Source organism: Delphinus delphis, chromosome 10, assembly GCF_949987515.2.
Source record: "Delphinus delphis chromosome 10, mDelDel1.2, whole genome shotgun sequence".
Lineage (NCBI taxonomy): Eukaryota > Metazoa > Chordata > Mammalia > Artiodactyla > Delphinidae > Delphinus > Delphinus delphis.
This window is the reverse complement of record NC_082692.2, coordinates 26,051,461-26,069,275: the sequence shown is the minus strand read 5'-3', so window position 1 is coordinate 26,069,275 and position 17,815 is coordinate 26,051,461. Positions and strand designations below refer to the sequence as shown.

Here is a 17,815-nt window from a genome sequence, read left to right as displayed (position 1 = left end):
ACCTCGAGAAAATCAAAACTTCCTTTTACCAACAAAGTTTGTGATATTTAAGTTCTGAAGCCCCTCAGCTGTTCCATGGATTCTTAGAAAGTCACTTAAGGCGTCAGAAAGAAAGGAGAAAACAGGGGGGAAGAAACTGTCTTCTCCAGGCAGGTAAAAATCTCCGTAACTACCAAGTTACCCACTGATTCAAATAATCTCCTTCTTTCTCTGTATCAAAGGTCAATTAGCATTGATCCAATCACACTTTTTTACCAGCCCTGCAACCTGATACGTTTCTCTGAGCAATCTGTTATTTAAAAGGTTCCAAATATAATTATTCTCTGAGTATTGTAACCATGATTCAGCTACAACATCATAATTTTAGAAATGAACAATAATAGTCGTTCATAGTACTTATTTAAAAAATGAGCGTACATCCTACCTTTACTTGACCCCCAGGAATATTACAGTACATGGGAAATGATAATAATGAAAAGCTGTCTTCAGTATATTTCAGTCTGCACAAGAATCCCAGATACATAAGCATCCCAGATTTCTAACTTCACTCCCAGTCTGGATAAACAGGATGTGAGAATCATTAATCAACAAATGAGGTAGAGAGGTAAGGAGAGACCAAGTCCTGAAGGACATTGTAAGCCATATCATGGTGTTCAGACTTGATGTTAAAGGCTAACAGAAAGTCCCAGAAGGGTTTTAAGGAAGGATGTTTGAAATATTTATCTTTTGTTACTGAAAATATTGTAGCTTCTGTGGTAGGAAAGGACTGGTCCCTTTCAATAGCATTTTTCATGTTACAACATCCAAGTTGTCAAGACATAAACTGTAAATTGTTTAATATCTATCTATCTGTCTGTCTGCCCATCTACTGAAAGCAAGTCCTTTCTCATAGCAGTGGCTTATCTTTCATTTAAGGCTAATCAAGTATGTCTGGGACTGTTCTCTGGAGGTAAATATTGTAAGTCATTGTCTGACTGGGAAAAATAAGGGGTTTCAGAGCCAAGTGTCCCCCCACATTAAAAAGCCTTTGTCTCTGATCTCCTGATACACAAATAGTAAATGAAATTGGTCACTGTCTGGACTAATCCACTAACATTTGAGGATACCAGGAAGGACTCTGATTACAGAGAAATTCACAACCAACATTAATCTGCCTCTTCTGGTCAGAAATTCAGTCATTCAACAATTATTTGAGTACCTACTATGTGCCTGGAAATATAATGATCCTGGCAATACAAAGGTGAGCAAAAACAGACCTGGCTCCTGCTTTCTTCAGCTTACTTGCCTAGATTGCACATTGCCAAAAGGTAAAGGGCAGAAAAAACACACCCTAATATTAAATTTGTAAAGAATTAACATAAAAGCAATTCATATAAAAGTTATATGATTTGTATATGAATGATATTAAAGTTCTTAGCCTATGAAAAATTCTATCAATGATCTACTTAGCTTTGGATATAAGCAAGGTCCCCACTCATAAAATAAGTAACACCAATTTGTCACCAAGAAAAGACTGACACCTAGAGATGCACAAAATTAAGGGAGTTAAGGGTAGATTTCACAAAACTCAGGTAAATGTTTTCTGGTGCTGACTTCTCCATCTGGCTTCCACTTAAGATCACTGCACAGCCCAGGCCCTTCTCAGCACCATGCTTGAAACTATGGGAAGGAAGTTTACCAATTCCTTTACCACACTTCCCTCTCAGGGCTACAGATGAACAACATTAACAGCCGGTAGACATTTACACAAGCCACTCTCCTCCTGTAAAGGGAGGAAGTCACCACCATTTCCATTTTGTGCACTGATTTGAGGCCCAGATCCTTACCCAAAGCCACAGGAAAGTCCATGGGTGCCTCATATTTGAACTCAGGCCCCCTGTTTGCTGACCCAGCCCCAATCAGACAACCTTGTCACCTTGTCTGTACATAATCATCCCATTTCCTGCCTTGAAGGGTAGCTTTTAGCTGGAAGAAGAGTCAATTCACTCAATCTCCTTTTGCAGCCAACTTGCACATAAGTTGTTTTAAACTTACCCATTTGAAACAAATTTTGTCAGTTCACAAAACCCTCCCATGTTGACCAAGACATTCTATAGTTAGGAGAGGAAGAAAAAAAAATATTAACAGGGTATTGCATTTGTATCCAATGCCTTCAGATGGATTTCCTTTAAATCCAAGCTGCTCTCAGTGAAGTCTTAAAACTGCAGACACGGGGTAACCTGCCCCGTAACTCCCAGGGTCCTGATGCATGCACAGAGAGACCACACAGGATGTCCCAGGAAGCCCTGTTTCACAGCATTCCCAGATCACTGCATTGTAAAGCATTATCTGAAGCATGCACCTACTGAAACTGAGGTCAGTTTGGTTCTAATTAGAAGGAACCAAGTGTACAAACCCTGGGATAAAAAGTCTGTGCTGGATACAGCACTTAATACCTCACTCCGAAATCCTCAAACCCTTGACTAAGATGAAGAAACCGTAGGAGACACACAGATGGCCAACAGGCACATGAAAAAATATTCAGCATCACTAATAATCAGGGAAATGTGAATCAAAACCACAATGAGATAATCACATCACACCTGTTAGAGAGGCTATTATCAAAAAGACAACAAATAACAAGAGCTGGCGAGGATGTGGGAAAAACGGGAACTCTCCTACACTGTTGGTGGGAATCTTAAGTTGGTGCAGCCACTGTGGAAAAGAGTATAGAAGTTCCTCAAAAAACTAAAAATAGAACTACCATATGATCCAGCAATTCCATTTCTGGGTATTTATCTGAAGAAAACAAAAACACTACTTCAAAAAGATATATGCACCCCTATGTTCATTGTAGTATTACTTACAATAGCCAAGGCATGGAAACAACCTAATGAATGGATAATTAAAATGTGGTGTATATATACGTGTGTATGTGTATACACACACACACACACACACACACACTGGAATATTGTTTAGTGATAAAATAGAATGAAATCTTTCCATTGCAACAGGGATGAAACTTGAGGGCATAAGACTAAGTGAAATAAGTCAGAAAAAGATAAATGCCATTTGATCTCACTTATATGTGGAAGATAAAGAAAAGAACAAAACAAAGAAACAAATAAAAAACAGACAAATCTAGCTCACAGATATTGAGACCAGATTGGTGGTTGACTGACATGGGTGGATGAGGGGTAGGCGAAATGGGTGAAGGGCGTCAAAAGGTACATACTTCTAGTTATAAAATGAACATGTCCTGGAGATGTGATGTACAGCATGGTGACTACAGCTAATAATACTGTATTGTATATTTGAAAGTAGCTAAGAGAGTGGATCTTGCAAGTTCCCAACACAAAGAAAAAAAATTTTGTACCTATCTATGGTGACTATTGTGGTGATTATTTTGCAATATATACAAATACCAAAACAGTATGTTATACACCTGAAATTTATATAATATGTCATTTATACCACAATAAAATTTTTTTAATTTTTAAAAAAGAAACTCTACAAAGAACCCAGTAGTTGGTCAAAAAAGATGGCTCATCTCAATAAACCAAGAATATGCATTGCTAGACTATAGAAATCACCAGTATAATAGACTAAAAAGATCTGAGTGTCCTCAGAACTGTGAAATAAAAGAAAGAGTTTGAAGAAAACGAGACCACATTCCCAAATGCAGCAGAAAAACACACTTCCAGAGTCAAAATACCAAGGAGAATGAAGGCAACCTCATGGATAACTCTGCTACTTCCACCTCTGTATCCTTCCCTCTCTTGCTGTAGAAAAACACTTCAATATGCATTCTGAAGATAACAGAGGCAGAAGCCATCTGAGGTCTTTACTGCCCAGCTAATTCTTTGAGTAATCCAGTTTGCTTTGTATATAGAAACAGCCACTAGCTGTAAATAAAATTGCAACTTAGGCCTGACATGCAGCCATCTCTTCTGTTATCCCCTTCAATCCAAAAGAAACAACAACTAACATGAACTGAATGCTTGTGCTGGGCCAGACCCTGTACTAAGGGCTTTAGAAACATTCTTTCATTTAGTACCCAGAACATCCATAAGCGTTGGGTGATACATTGCAGTATGGCTACACAATAGCAAACAGTAAACGTTAGCAATTGCTGTCCCTGCTGCTATTACTAAAACAGGCCTTACTCTAAAGAGGAGAAACTTGAGGCTTACAAAGGCTGTGCACCTTGCCCAAGGGCACAAAGCCGGTAAGAAGCAGAGCCCAGATTCAGACTCAGTTCTTTCTGGCTCAAAAGCCTGCCAAGCATTTAACTGCTTTGGTATACACCAGTAGACCAAGAAATAGAAAATCACATGAAAGGAAGCCAGTGCACTATTAAACAGCACAAGTTTCTGCTCAAGCCTTGTAAAATGAAGGCACTGTAAGTAATAAGAAACTACAAAATGTCTTCCTCTTGAAAGCCCAATGCCAAGGGAAGAGGGGTTTCTAGAGTTCATCCTCCCTTTATTGACCCTTTATTATTGACCCTTTATTAGTCATCAGCTCTAGACCACTTCACATCAAGCTGCTTGACCACCAGGACAGAGAGTCACTGCTTCATTCAGAAAATATGGATGCTGCCCCAGCTACAGACCACAAGCCCAAGATCCTTGCCCAGAATCCATAATAGTGTACACAAGAGGGTAACGTTCTGTCTCTGTTATTATGGCTCATCATAATTACCTGGAATAAAATGATAAATTCAGCGATGCCTATGGCCGTTGGGCATCTTAACATAAAAGAATGAAAAATATAATTAACTAAATCAAGGCAATATGCCTATTTCCATCCCAGCTCATTAGTATTAATTGATGGGGTTAATTCTCTTTTGTGTTTAACGGTACCTCCTAAAAAATAATTTAAAAAAAAAAAGGAGAGAAGAAGGAATGGAGGGAAGAAATCGAAATGGTAAGTAGACAAAAGTTCTAGGCCTTTTGCTAATTAAGATGAAATCATAAGAGATATAGCTGAAGCTCTTATCAGTGTCACAAAATAGTGTGCCATTTTTTCCAAAAAGTTCAGGAATCAGTACATACAGCAGCATAAATAATGGTGAAAACTTAGTCTTTGGGTGCCATTTCTCAATTGCCTCAAAGAAATTTATAATCCTCCTTTCTACTATAAGTTTTACTTGTAAGAAAAAAAAGTGTGTTCTACTTTATAAACATAAGGAAGGCCCAGAGAGTTCAGAACTCTCAAGGGCCATATGTAGAACTGTTGGTTTTCCTGATGGAGGAGCCTGGTCCCTGTATATATTGGGATTCTGGTTTCCAGGAATGGAAAAACTATGGAGGATGCAATATCTTCATAAAGTAGTTCCAAATGTAGTTCCTAGGTGATCTAGTTTCACTTCTATTTAGCACTAATCCTTTCAAAGTGTGTACATACTTCATGTGGAATGTTTTCTTCATAATACTGTGGAAATGGCTGAGAAAGTACTTCCACTATAATACTTTATATCTTGTTCGTTAAAATCTTTTTATCTTTTTTTTTTTTTTTGCGGTACACAGGCCTCTCGCCACTGTGCCCTCTCCCGTTGCGGAGCACAGGCTCCGGACGCGTAGGCCCAGTGGCCATGGTTCACAGGCCCAGCCGCTCCACGGCATGCAGGATCCTCCCGGACCGGGGCACGAACCTGCGTCCCCCGCAGGCGGACTCTCAACTACTGCGCCACCAGGGAAGCCCCGTTAAAATCTTTTGAATAAACTATTTTTTGGCTTGAAATTTTTCATGACTTGTTTCATCCCATAGATGGTATTAAAAAATAAAGAAAATTTCACACAGCTATTTTTCTGATACCATGAATGGGTATGAAAAAGACAGACAGTAACAGATACTCAGAGAGTGAATTGCTGTTATTGATGATGATGATAACAATTCAATCTTATACTTGAATAGATTTTTATTGTCCTTCAAGTATCTTCACACCTATTATACACCAAGAGAAGACATTAGAGGTTGAGAGCTACACCATATCAACCAGATAGTTGAGAGCTGGGGTTCTTCCCCAGGGAAAGCCTTCTTCATATGTCTTTTAGAAACAAACAAACAAAAAATAACTTAGCAATGGATTTTATATTTCTAACTCATAAAGATATACTTTTTTATGTAGATGTGTAGATGTGTATACATGTGTATGTATGTGAATATATGTAAATTTATGTATTTATGTGTGTACATACGTATATAGATAGATATCAGTGAGCACAACTAAGGACAGTAAAAGCAAATTAGTTGAGAAAAGTGATATTTAAGAGAGGAAGAACTTCAAAATTATACTTCTTAAATTTCATCTGGGATCTGAATTCTGCACCATTTTACTTGTCCACCCATTCAAAAATCAACACATGTACTTTGAGCCCACATCATGAGTCAGGCACGGTCCTAGACACTGAAGAGACAGCAGTAAATAATTGATGGAAGTTCTTTGCCTTTTTGAGCTTATCCTAGCAGAGGAAATGAACTGTAAATAAACAAGTAAATTATAGTATCTCATGTAGTGATAAACGATATGAAGAAAAGTAAAGCAAAATAAATGGAGTCATAGGATTGCTATAATTTTAGAAAAGATGGCAAGTCCTCTCTAATAAGTTGACATTTTCTCAAAAAGAGAATGAAATAAGTGAGCTAGACACATGAATATCTGGAGGAAGAATATTCCAGGCAAAGGGCATTATGTGCAAAGGCCGTGAGGCAGGTGTGTCACTGGTATATTCACAGAAGAGCTGGAGCAGAGTGAATGAGGAAGGCAAGGTCAATGAAGGGATCAGAAGTTTAATAATGGTGTGAACCTTATTCCTAGTGAGATGAGAAGCCATTGGGGTAGGGGTGGTTGAGGAAAGAAGTAATAAGATCTGACATATTTTAAAGGGCGTGGACAATAAACTATTGGGGCTTATTTTAGCATATAGCACAAAAGTCAAATACCAATGACTTAAACACATGAAGGCATATTTTTCTATCACAAAAAGTACTTCAGAGGTGGGCAGCCCCAGGTGCCATGCTAGTATGACAACTCGGAGAGTCCCGGGTTTCTTCCATTCTTCTGTTTCCTCATTCTGTTTTTTGGCCACACCAAGGGGCATGTGGGCTCTTAGTTCCCGTGCCCTTGCAGTGGAATCATGGATTCTTAACCACTGCACCTCCAGGGAATTCCCTATTTTCCCATTCTTAGCAAGTCAACTCATGGTCCAAGATGGCAGTTGAAAATGCAGCTATCACATTTACATTCCAGGAAGCAGGGAGGAGAAAGAAAGAGGGACAAATAGGGCATGGCTCCTACTAAGCCAGCTCTACTTTAAGAAATGTCCTAGATGTCCTGCACCACTCTTCCCCTTACATATCACTGGCCAGCTCTTAGCCACAGGCTATGTCTACCTACAAAGGAGATGAGGAAATATAGCATTTTACCTGGATACACTGCTGCCCCAAATAAAAACTGGGGTTCTTGGGCTTCCCTGGTGGCACAGTGGTTGAGAGTCCGCCTGCCGATGCAGGGGACACGGGTTCGTGCCCCAGTCCGGGAAGATCCCACATGCCGCAGAGCGGCTAGGCCCGTGAGCCATGGCCACTGAGCCTGTGCGTCCAGAGCCTGTGCTCCACAACGGGAGAGGCCACAACAGTGAGAGGCTCACGTACCACAAAAAACAAAACAAAACAAAACAAAACTGGGGTTCTGCTACTAAAGAAGACAAAAAAATCAGAAACATGGGAACCAGTTAAGAAGTTGTTTGAAATGGTCCCAGCCAAAAGTTAGGTTGAATAGGACTAGGTTGGTACTAATGGGACACATGTTGAAGATTCAGCCAGGAAGATTCACTGATGGATTGGTCATGGAATATAAGAAGAAGAAAGATATCTAGGGTGCCACCAAGATTTTTGGCCTGAGCCACTGGCTATTAAGTGAGACGGGGAAATTCCTCCCACGTTGAATCTGTGTGTATATTGATGTCTACACGATCAAAACTTGTCTCAGGTACAAAGTACATGCTCTTCACCTCCTCTCCACTATCCAACTCTAATCTTACATCCTGGACACTCGGATTACTTCTGTCTACATTCTGCCTTACCTCCTACATCACGTGTTTTAGAACTAGACATTTTACTCTTTTATATTTGCTCCCTAATTACTTTTTCTTTAGTAGTAATGCACATTATTCATGTTAAGCATTATTCCTCACTTCTTGTGTCTCACACAGAGCTCCTGGGCCACTTAATAAGCATTCACAAGTCATCTGTTGAACCAAATTTCATCTGTGTCCTTTCCCAGTTCTCATGCTTTCTAGAACCTATGACCCATATCTCTGTGATTAAAATCTTACTTTCACTCTAGGCAACCCTGCTCCCTACCAACAACTCCTGTTTGTACAGAAACGGGTGTCCACCACTTATCCTCACGATCCTACCAATGGGGGGGATGCTTCACATAACAGACTTTCCCTCTCCATGGGATGAGGGTTAGCCCTTCTAAACCTAGTCACTTATTCTAAATAATGAGAGTGAAGTATTGCCTGAACAGGAACATTTAGGAATAACCACCACTGAAAGGTGACAGCTTGGGGCAAGTATCTGGGTTACTAGGATTTTGAAATCTCCAAGAGTGGAAGACAGGTATCCACATACCTCTGCCTTTCCCTTGCCCTCTCTTCTCCTCTGATGCCTCTTCTCCATCTTCAGTCTCTGGCCCTATCAACAAACACCATTCCTTGCTGGAACATTTACCTGGAACTACTAGGATATCCAGAGACTCAGATGGGCTGAGTTTGAGGACTTTTAGCTGCAAAACTTCTCCCAAATTGTATCAATATCAGGCAAAGACCCTTGAGCTCCTGAAGGGCATCCCATCCTCCAACAGGATTTGACTCCTGTGGCGAGAATCCTGGTTAAAGGCCTGTAAAGAGCATCTTTTCTCTGAGCTGAGACTTGAAGTCTGTAATTTTCTTTTGTCATTGCCAGTCCTTAGGTAGCTGCTAGCTGTCAATAAGTCAGTACTCCCCATAGCCACTGGCTACACACACACACAACCACCACCAAAAAGACAGGTCAGGAGCTCAAGCTCACAGGCCTTTTTCCTAAAGGGTACTAATTAATTGATTTGCCTGAAATCTTCTCCTTGCTACCAGAGGGGAAAAAAAATAAGCTTGCAGAATAAAGAATGTAAAATTCCTAATAAGTCCACCTGTATGAGACGGGTAGTAACACTCCATCAGTTTATCCTCTGCAAAATATTTTATTCTCCCTCATATAGCCACAAGCTTACTTTAACAAGAACAAATGCTCCTGTAAATGTTAAATATATTTATAGTACAGAATTGTGTTTTAGTGCAGTTTTATAGATCTCTGTAACTAATCACACTTGCCAGTGAACAAGAGTCCCTTTGATAACCATTCGTTATTATCTGCCACTGAAGGAGGCAATGATTTTTATTCTCATTTAACAGATAAGGAAAGAAACTCATGAGGAGGTAGAAACAACTGACTTAGTCACTTGGTAATGAGGGAGAGGAGTTAAAATTTGAATTCTCAGTCTCTCCCCAATTCCCAGACCCTAGAGCTATGTGGCCGGTTTTGCAATAAGGAAGCCTATTTATATGACTTTCCACGGGACAAGGAAGTCAAAACCACAACAGGGTAAAAGCAGGAAGGCATTGCTTTCTTGGCAGAGAATTTCAAAGGCAGCAGCATTAACTGATTTCAGAGCCTTCTGCTATATGGTGAGTGCTGCCAGGGACAAGCATGAATACAAAGGACTTGAATAAAGAAGCATATTCTTGGAGAACACTGATCACCCTCTTGCATTTGAAAAATTAAAATAATCAAGCTCTGTGCTTTTAAGAGTCAAAAGAAAGGGCTTTCATTTTGAACCTTCTGACCACTTCTTCCTTTCATAGGGAAATCTCAATTTGGTCCGAGAATAAATTGTCAACCAAGGGCTGGAACTTATCCAAAAAGTTCCCCTTTCTTCTGCCCCTAAAATGATAAAATCATATATAATAATGCCACCCCCATCTCCAAACTCCGCAAACCTTTCACGTGCAGGAAGTTGAGGATGCTGGTGTTGGTGTCCAACAGGAGCAGCTGGCCTTTCTCTACCGTGACGTTGTCGCCCTCTTGTGGCAGTCGCTCGGGAAACCAGCTGTGAGCTCTGGACCACCTCCGGCAGAACTGAAAGGGAAAGTTGCCCTGGAAAACAGGTTTTGTTATTTTGTTTTATTTTGTTTTCAAGCAGGATAGTCTGGGTGATCCATCAGAACAGAAACTCCTTAAACTCAAATTAATTTAAATATAATTTTAAACATCTCCATAAAATTAGTCACCCTCGTACAACTAACTCAAAAAAGGGAAAATACGGAAGGGGCAAAGTCGTACTCAAAGTTCTTCTGTGTTCAGCCTCTGGAATTCTCCAGCGATATGCTGGTAATACTTTCTTACCTTTTTGCCCTTCTACCTAACAGATGGGGTCGATTCCATTTTTTATTTTTACAGACGTGTATTGAGTCTTGGACAAAAAGTCATAAATAGCCAGGAATAGAGAGAATTAACACATTCTGCTTGATGGGTGGCATTTTGCTTTACATAACTGGTACCACTTGTCACTGGCTCTACTGCCAAGTGTCCCTGTCTTATAGGAACATTCCTCTCTCCACGTGTTCAGATCCATCCTCCCACCCTGCCTCTTTTGATATTACTGATGCCTTTCCGTCTGTGTTTGGTGTATCCATGCTGGCAAAGTTTGTGCACAGGAAAAATGCCAGCTGACTTCAGATGACAACCCAAAACCTCTGAGGGAGGTGCCGGGAGTGGGACTGTGAGGCGCCTAGAGGAGGAAGCACCCTTGACCTCCCGCAGTCTCCCTCTCAGAGCTTTTGGCTTCCTGTTAATTTACAGTCACACTGAACTCACGTGGTTTTCAAACCAAGGATGTGAAAATCACAGAAAGCAGTACCTGGCTCATGCAAGAGGCAGAGAACAGGTTTAAATGTCCTGTGCAGCTATGGAACTGTAATTCTGATAAATGTAATGAAATCCTCTTGGACAAGGTGATTAGCTCAAGGTCATACAGATGACATGGGTATGCCTCTCTCCCAACAGTTCTTCTTCCCACACAGATTCCAACCTAATGCGAAGCCCCAGTTCCTATAAAACAACTGCCTAGAAAGTCCTCTTGTGAGATATTTGAGGCAGATGGGAGAAGATCGTGAAGAAGGGGAGGCATGTTTACAATACCAATAACTAAACCTCCACAGAGAACAATGCCCTGGAGTATTTCTGAGAGAGAAAATTCTGGACAAATGTGTTGCCAGAAGTCAGTAGATTTTCCAGGTGTACTGATCCCCAGCTCACTAGTCCTGAGTTATATACTGAACCCGATCACCAACAAGACTTGGGGATAAGGAAAAGCAGGATCTTTTCATTTTCTGCATCTACAAAGGAGAAATAACTCAGTGACTCATCCCAATTTAAGAGATGGAAAGGCATCAGGCACAGTGATAAGCAGTTCCAGCACCACAGGAAAAAAAGAACATGTGGTACCCAAGCATCATTGTGAGCTGTATGAACCGTGACCACAGGATGACCATCCAAACACTCAAAAAGTGGGAGAGAAGTTTACCTCTCCACCTATTTCACACTGAAGCTAAGCATGGGGAGGTAAAATTACAGAAGGGGCTCCTCATACGACTAGACATTCTACCTTCCTATAATCCTTTAATTCACTCCTGCAGAATCCACAAAGAAAAAGGGGGGCCAATAGGAGGAAACTGGAGTGGAATAAAGTGGTGAGAAGATGGAAAAGACCAAAAGATGGCGAAGACAACTCCAGAGAAGGTGAACCAGATTATCTGTAAGTCAGCCCTGAGTCACTAAGACATGTGAAAAAGCCTGGATTTCTAGAAGGTCAGAGGTGGAAAGAACTCCTATCCCTTTATTTTAAAGATGATGTTTCAGACAGGGTTTCTCAGCCTAGAGCTGTTTAAGGTGCAGATTCTCTCAATGCCACCAGGATGGAACCAAAAGCTCAGCAGGAGGGATCAGTTAGGAGACTGGAATTAACAAATACACACTACTATATATAAAACAAATAAACAACAAGGACCTACTATATAGCACAGGGAACTATATTCAGTATCTTGTAAAAACCTGTAATGGAAAAGAATCTGAAAAAGAATATATATATATATATATATATATATATATATATATATCTCCAAATTACTTTGCTGTACACTTGAAACTAATACAACACAGTAAATCAACTATACTTCAATTTTTTTTAAAAAACTCTCAGTAGGTGGGACCAGGGATCTGTCATTTTAATCATCTCCTCAGTGGCACTTCTGCATCAAATTTTGAGGACCAATTCAAGGCAAGGGCTAGAGAAGAGGGAGATAGATCCAAAAAAGGAACTGGGAGGCTCCCTTCACACCAGGCCCTGAAGCTCAGGGAAGGCCAGCAAGGGTGTGTGGATGAGCCATGAGGAGGAGTGAAGAATTCAGCAGCTTCAGCAGCTTGACTTTTTCTGAGACGTGAGCCTCGTGTTCAGATCCAAGCCCAGCTACAGAACTACACAAAAAACCTGGGCTCATGACCCTCACAATGGAAAGATGTGGAACAACTAGACGATCAGGTAAAAGGAAGTCAGAGGAGGACCATTCCATGATGTCTTCCCGTAATTAACTTGAGAACCTTTCAAACCTCAAGGTTAGCACTGATACCTGTCATCTTAGCTCTGAGGGAACTTTAAAGACTTTCTCTCTGGCTCAGAAGCAGCTGTGTGTATCATTGGCTTCCTTCCCTGCGTTCTATCATCTTGGTCTGGCCAAAAAGCCTTTGAAAATTGCTATACTCAGGACCTTCAAGATGGCAGAGGAGTAAGACATGGAGATCACCTTCCTTCCCACAAATACATCAAAAATACATCTACATGTGGAACAACTCCTACAGAACACCTATAGAATGCTGGCAGAAGACCTCAGACTTCCCAAAAGGCAAGAAACTCCCCATGCACCTGGGTACGGCAAAAGAAAAAACAGACACAAAGGAATATGGATGGGGGGGCTTCCCTGGTGGCACAGTGGTTGGGAGTCCTCCTGCCGATGCAGGGGACACGGGTTTGTGCCCCGGTGCAGGAAGATCCCACATGCCGCAGAGCAGCTAGGCCCGTGAGCCATGGCCACTGAGCCTGCATGTCCGGAGCCCGTGCACCATAGCGGGAGAGGCCACAACAGTGAGAGGCCCGCATACCGCAAAAAAAAAAAAAAAAATGGATGGGACCTGCACCTCTGGGAGGGAGCTGTGAAGGAGGAAAGGTTTCCACATACTAGGGAGCCCCTTCACTGGTGGAAACGGGGTGGAGGTGGGGAGCTTCGGAGCCAAGGAGGAGAGCGCAGCAACAGGGGTGCAGAGAGCAGAGGCTTGTCTGCTCACCCTCTGGGGCAGGTGGGGGCTGGGAGCTGAGGCTCAAGCTTCAGAGGTCAGATCCCAGGGAGAGGACTGGGGTTGGCTGCATGAACACAGCCTGAAGGGGGCTAGTGCACCACAGGTAAATGAGAGGGATTCCAGGAAAAAGATTGGAACTGCCTAAGAGGCAAGAGACCATTGTTTCTGGGTGCGCGAGGAGAGGAGATTCAGAGCACCACCTAAATGGGCTCCAGAGATGGGCAGGAGCCATGGCTATCAGCGTGGACACCAGAGACGGGCATGAGACACTAAGGCTGCTGCTGCCGCCAACAAGAAGCCTGTGTGCGAGCACAGGTCACTATCCACACCTCCCCTCCCGGGAGCCTGTGCAGCCCGCCACTGCCAGGGTCCCGTGATCCAGGGACAACTTCCCCGGGAGAACACACGGTGCGCCTCAGGCTGTTGCAACATTACGCTGGCCTCTGCCACCACAGGCTCACCCCGTATTCCGTACCCCTCCCTGCCCCCGGCCTGAGTGAGGCAGAGCCCCCTAATCACCCACTCCTTTAACCCCCTCCTGTCTGGGTGAAGAACAGATGCCAGAGGGTGATCTACACACAGAGGCGGGGCCAAATCCAAAGCTGAGCCCCTGGGAACTGTGAGAACAAAGAAGAGAAAGGGAAATCTCTCCCAGCAGCCTCAGGAGCAGCGGATTAAAGCTCCACAATCAACTTGATGTACCCTGCATCTGTGGAATACATGAATAGACAATGAATCATCCCAAACTTGAGGCAGTGGACTTTGAGAGCAACTGTAGACGTGGGGTTTGCTGTATGCAACTGACTAGATTCTGATTTATATGTTTATCTTAGTTTAGTTTTTAGTGCTTGTTATCATTGGTGGATTTGTTTATTGGTTTGGTTGCTCTCTTTTTTTATTTTTATTTTTTATTACTTTTTTATTTTAACATATATTTTTTAATTTTTTATTTTAATAACTTTATTTCTTTTATTTTATTTTTCTTTCTTTCTTTTTTGTCTCCCTTTTCTTCTGAGCTGTGTGGCTAACAGGGTCTTGGTGCTCTAGTCAGGTGTCAGGCCTGGGACTCTGAGGAGGGAGAGCTGAGTTCAGGACATTGGTCCACCAGAGACCTCCCGGCCCAACGTAATATCAGTCAGCAAGAGCTCTCTCAGAGATCTCCAACTCAACACTAAGGCCCTGCTCAACTCAACAACCAGCAAGCTCCAGTGCTGGACACCCCATGCCAAACAACTACCAAGACAAGAACACAACGCTACCCATTAGCACAGAGGCTGCCTAAAATCATACTAAGTTCACAGACACCCCAAAACACACCACCAGAAGCAGTCCTTCCCACCAGAAAGACAAGATTCAGGCTCATCCACCAGAACACAGGGACCAGTCCCCTCTACCAGGACACCTACATAATCAACTGAACCAACCTTAGCCACTGAGGGCAGACACCAAAAACAATGGGAACTATGAACCTGCAGCCTGCGAAAAGGAGACCCCAAACACAGTAAGTTAAGCAAAATGAGAAGACAGAGAAATACACAGCAGATGAAGGAGCAAGGTAAAAACCCACCAGACCTAACATGAAGAGGAAATAGGCAGTCTACCTGAAAAAGAATTCAGAGCAATGATAGTAAAGATGATGCAAAATCTTGGAAATAGAATGGAAAAATTACAAGAAACATTTAACAGGGACCGAGAAGAACTTAAGAGCAAACAAACAATGATGAAAAACACAATAAATGAAATTAAAAATTCTCTAGAAGGAATCAATAGCAGAATAACTGAGGCAGAAGAACAGATAAGTGACCTGGAAGACAAAATAGTGGAAATAACTACCACAAAGCAGAATAAAGAAAAGGAATGAAAAAATCGAGGACAGTCTCAGAGACCTCTGGGACAACATTAATTGCACCAACATTTGAATTATAGGGGTCCCAGAAGAAGAAGAGAAAAAGAAAGGGACTGAGAAAATATTTGAAGAGATTATAGTTGAAAACTTCCCTAATATGGGAAAGGAAATATTCAATCAAGTCCAGGAAGTGCAGAGAGTCCCATACAGGATAAATCCAGGGAGAAATATGCCAAAACACATACTAATCAAACTATCAAAAATTAAATACAAAGAAAAAATATTAAAATCAGCAAGGGAAAAACAACAAATAACACACAAGGGAATCCCCATAAGGTTAACAGCTGATCTTTCAGCAGAAACTGAAAGCCAGAAGAGAGTGGCAGGACATATTTACAGTGATGAAGGGAAAAACCTACAACCAAGATTACTCTACCCAGCAAGGATCTCATTCACATTCAACAGAGAAATTAAAACCTTTACAGACAAGCAAAAGCTAAGAGAATTCAGCACAACCAAACCAGCTTTACAACAACTGCTAAGGAATTTCTCTAGGCAGAGAAAACAAGAGAAGGAAAACACCCACAATAACAAACCCAAAACAATTAAGAAAATGGGAATAGGAAGATACATCTCAATAATTACCTTAAATGTAAATGGATTAAATGCTCCAACCAAAAGACATAGACTGGTTGAATGGATACAAAAACAAGACCTGTATAAATGCTGTCTACAAGACCCAGTTCAGACCTAGGGACACATACAGACTGAAAGTGAGGGGATGGAAAAAGATATTCCATGCAAATGGAAACCAAAAGAAAGCTGGAGTAGCAATTCTCATATCAGACAAAATAGACTTTAAAATAAAGACTATTACAAGAGACAAAGAAGGACACTACATAATGATCAAGGGATCGATCTAAGAAGAAGATATAACAATTGTAAATATTTATGCACCCAAATAGGAGCACCTCAATACATAAGGCAAATACTAACAGCCATAAAAGGGGATATCAACAGTAACACATTCATAGTAGGGGACTTTAACACCCCACTTTCACCAATGGACCACCAAAATGAAAATAAATAAGGAAACACAAGCTTTAAATGATACATTAAACAAGATGGACTTAATTGATATTTATAGGACAGTCCATCCAAAAACAACAGATACACTTCCTTCTCAAGTGCTCATGGAACATTCTCCAGGATAGATCATACCTTGGGTCACAAATCAAGCCTTGGTAATTTAAGAAAATTGAAATCATATCAAGTATCTTTTCTGACTACAGTGCTATGAGACTAGATATCAATTACAGGAAAAAAACTGTAAAAAATACAAACCCATGGAGGCTAAACAATACACTACTAAATAACAAAGAGATCACTGAGGAAATCAAAGGGAAATCAAAAACTACCTAGAAATAAATGACAATGAAAACAAGATGGCCCAAAACCTATGGGATGCAGCAAAAGAAGTTCTAAGAGGGAAGTTTATAGCAATATAATCTTACCTCAAGAAACAAGAAAAATCCCAAGCAACCTAACCTTACACCTAAAGCAATTAGAGAAAGAAGAACAAAAAATACCCAAAGTCAGCAGAAGGAAAGAAATCATAAGGATCAGATCAGAAATAAATGAAAAAGAAATGAAGGAAATGATAGCAAAGATCAATAAAACTAAAAGTTGCTTCTTTGAGAACATAAACAAAATTCATAAACCATTAGCCAGACTCATCAAGAAAAAAAGAGAGAAGACTCAAATCAGCAGAATCAGAAATGAAAAAGGAGAAGTAACAACTGACACTGCAGAAATACAAAGGATCATGAGAGATTACTAAAAGCAACTCTATGCCAATAAAATGGACAACCTGGAAGAAATGGACAAATTCTTAGAAAAGCACAACCTTCTGAGACTGAACCAGGAAGAAATAGAAAATATAAGCAGACCAATCACAAGCACTAAAATTGAAACTGTGATTAAAAATCTTCCAACAAACAAAAGCCCAGGACTACATGGCTTCACAGGTGAATTCTATCAAACATTTAGAGAAAAGCTAACACCCATCCTTCTCAAAACCTTCCAAAATGTAGCACAGGAAGGAACACTCCCAAACTCATTCTACAAGGCCACCATCACCCTGATACCAAAACCAGACAAAGATGTCACACACAAAAGAGAAAACGACAGGCCAGTATCACTGATGAACATAGATGTAAAAATCCTCAACAAAATACTAACAAACAAAATCCAGCAGAACATTCAAAGAATCATACACCATGATCAAGTGGGGTTTATCCCAGGAATGCAAGGATTCTTCAATATATGCAAATCAATCAATGTGATACACCATATTAACAAATTGAAGGAGAAATATCATATGATAATCTCAATAGATGCAGAAAAAGCTTTCAACAAAATTCAACACCCAATTGTGTTAAAAAAAAACTCTCCGGGCTTCCCTGGTGGCGCAGTGGTTGAGAATCTGCCTGCTAATGCAGAGGACACGGGTTCGAGCCCTGGTTTGGG

The 17,815-nt window shown here is 41.0% G+C and overlaps 1 protein-coding gene across 5 annotated transcripts in view; it reads right to left on the bottom strand.

Moving 5' to 3' along the window:
* Window positions 1–17,815, bottom strand: part of PKHD1 (PKHD1 ciliary IPT domain containing fibrocystin/polyductin) — a 435,870-nt gene that overhangs the window by 287,188 nt on the left and 130,867 nt on the right. For all 5 annotated transcript variants that reach the window (XM_060021687.1, XM_060021686.1, XM_060021688.1 and 2 more), the window contains one exon: window positions 10,029–10,185. In XM_060021687.1, the coding sequence (XP_059877670.1) occupies window positions 10,029–10,185 (157 nt within the window). The remainder of the gene's footprint in view (window positions 1–10,028; window positions 10,186–17,815) is intronic.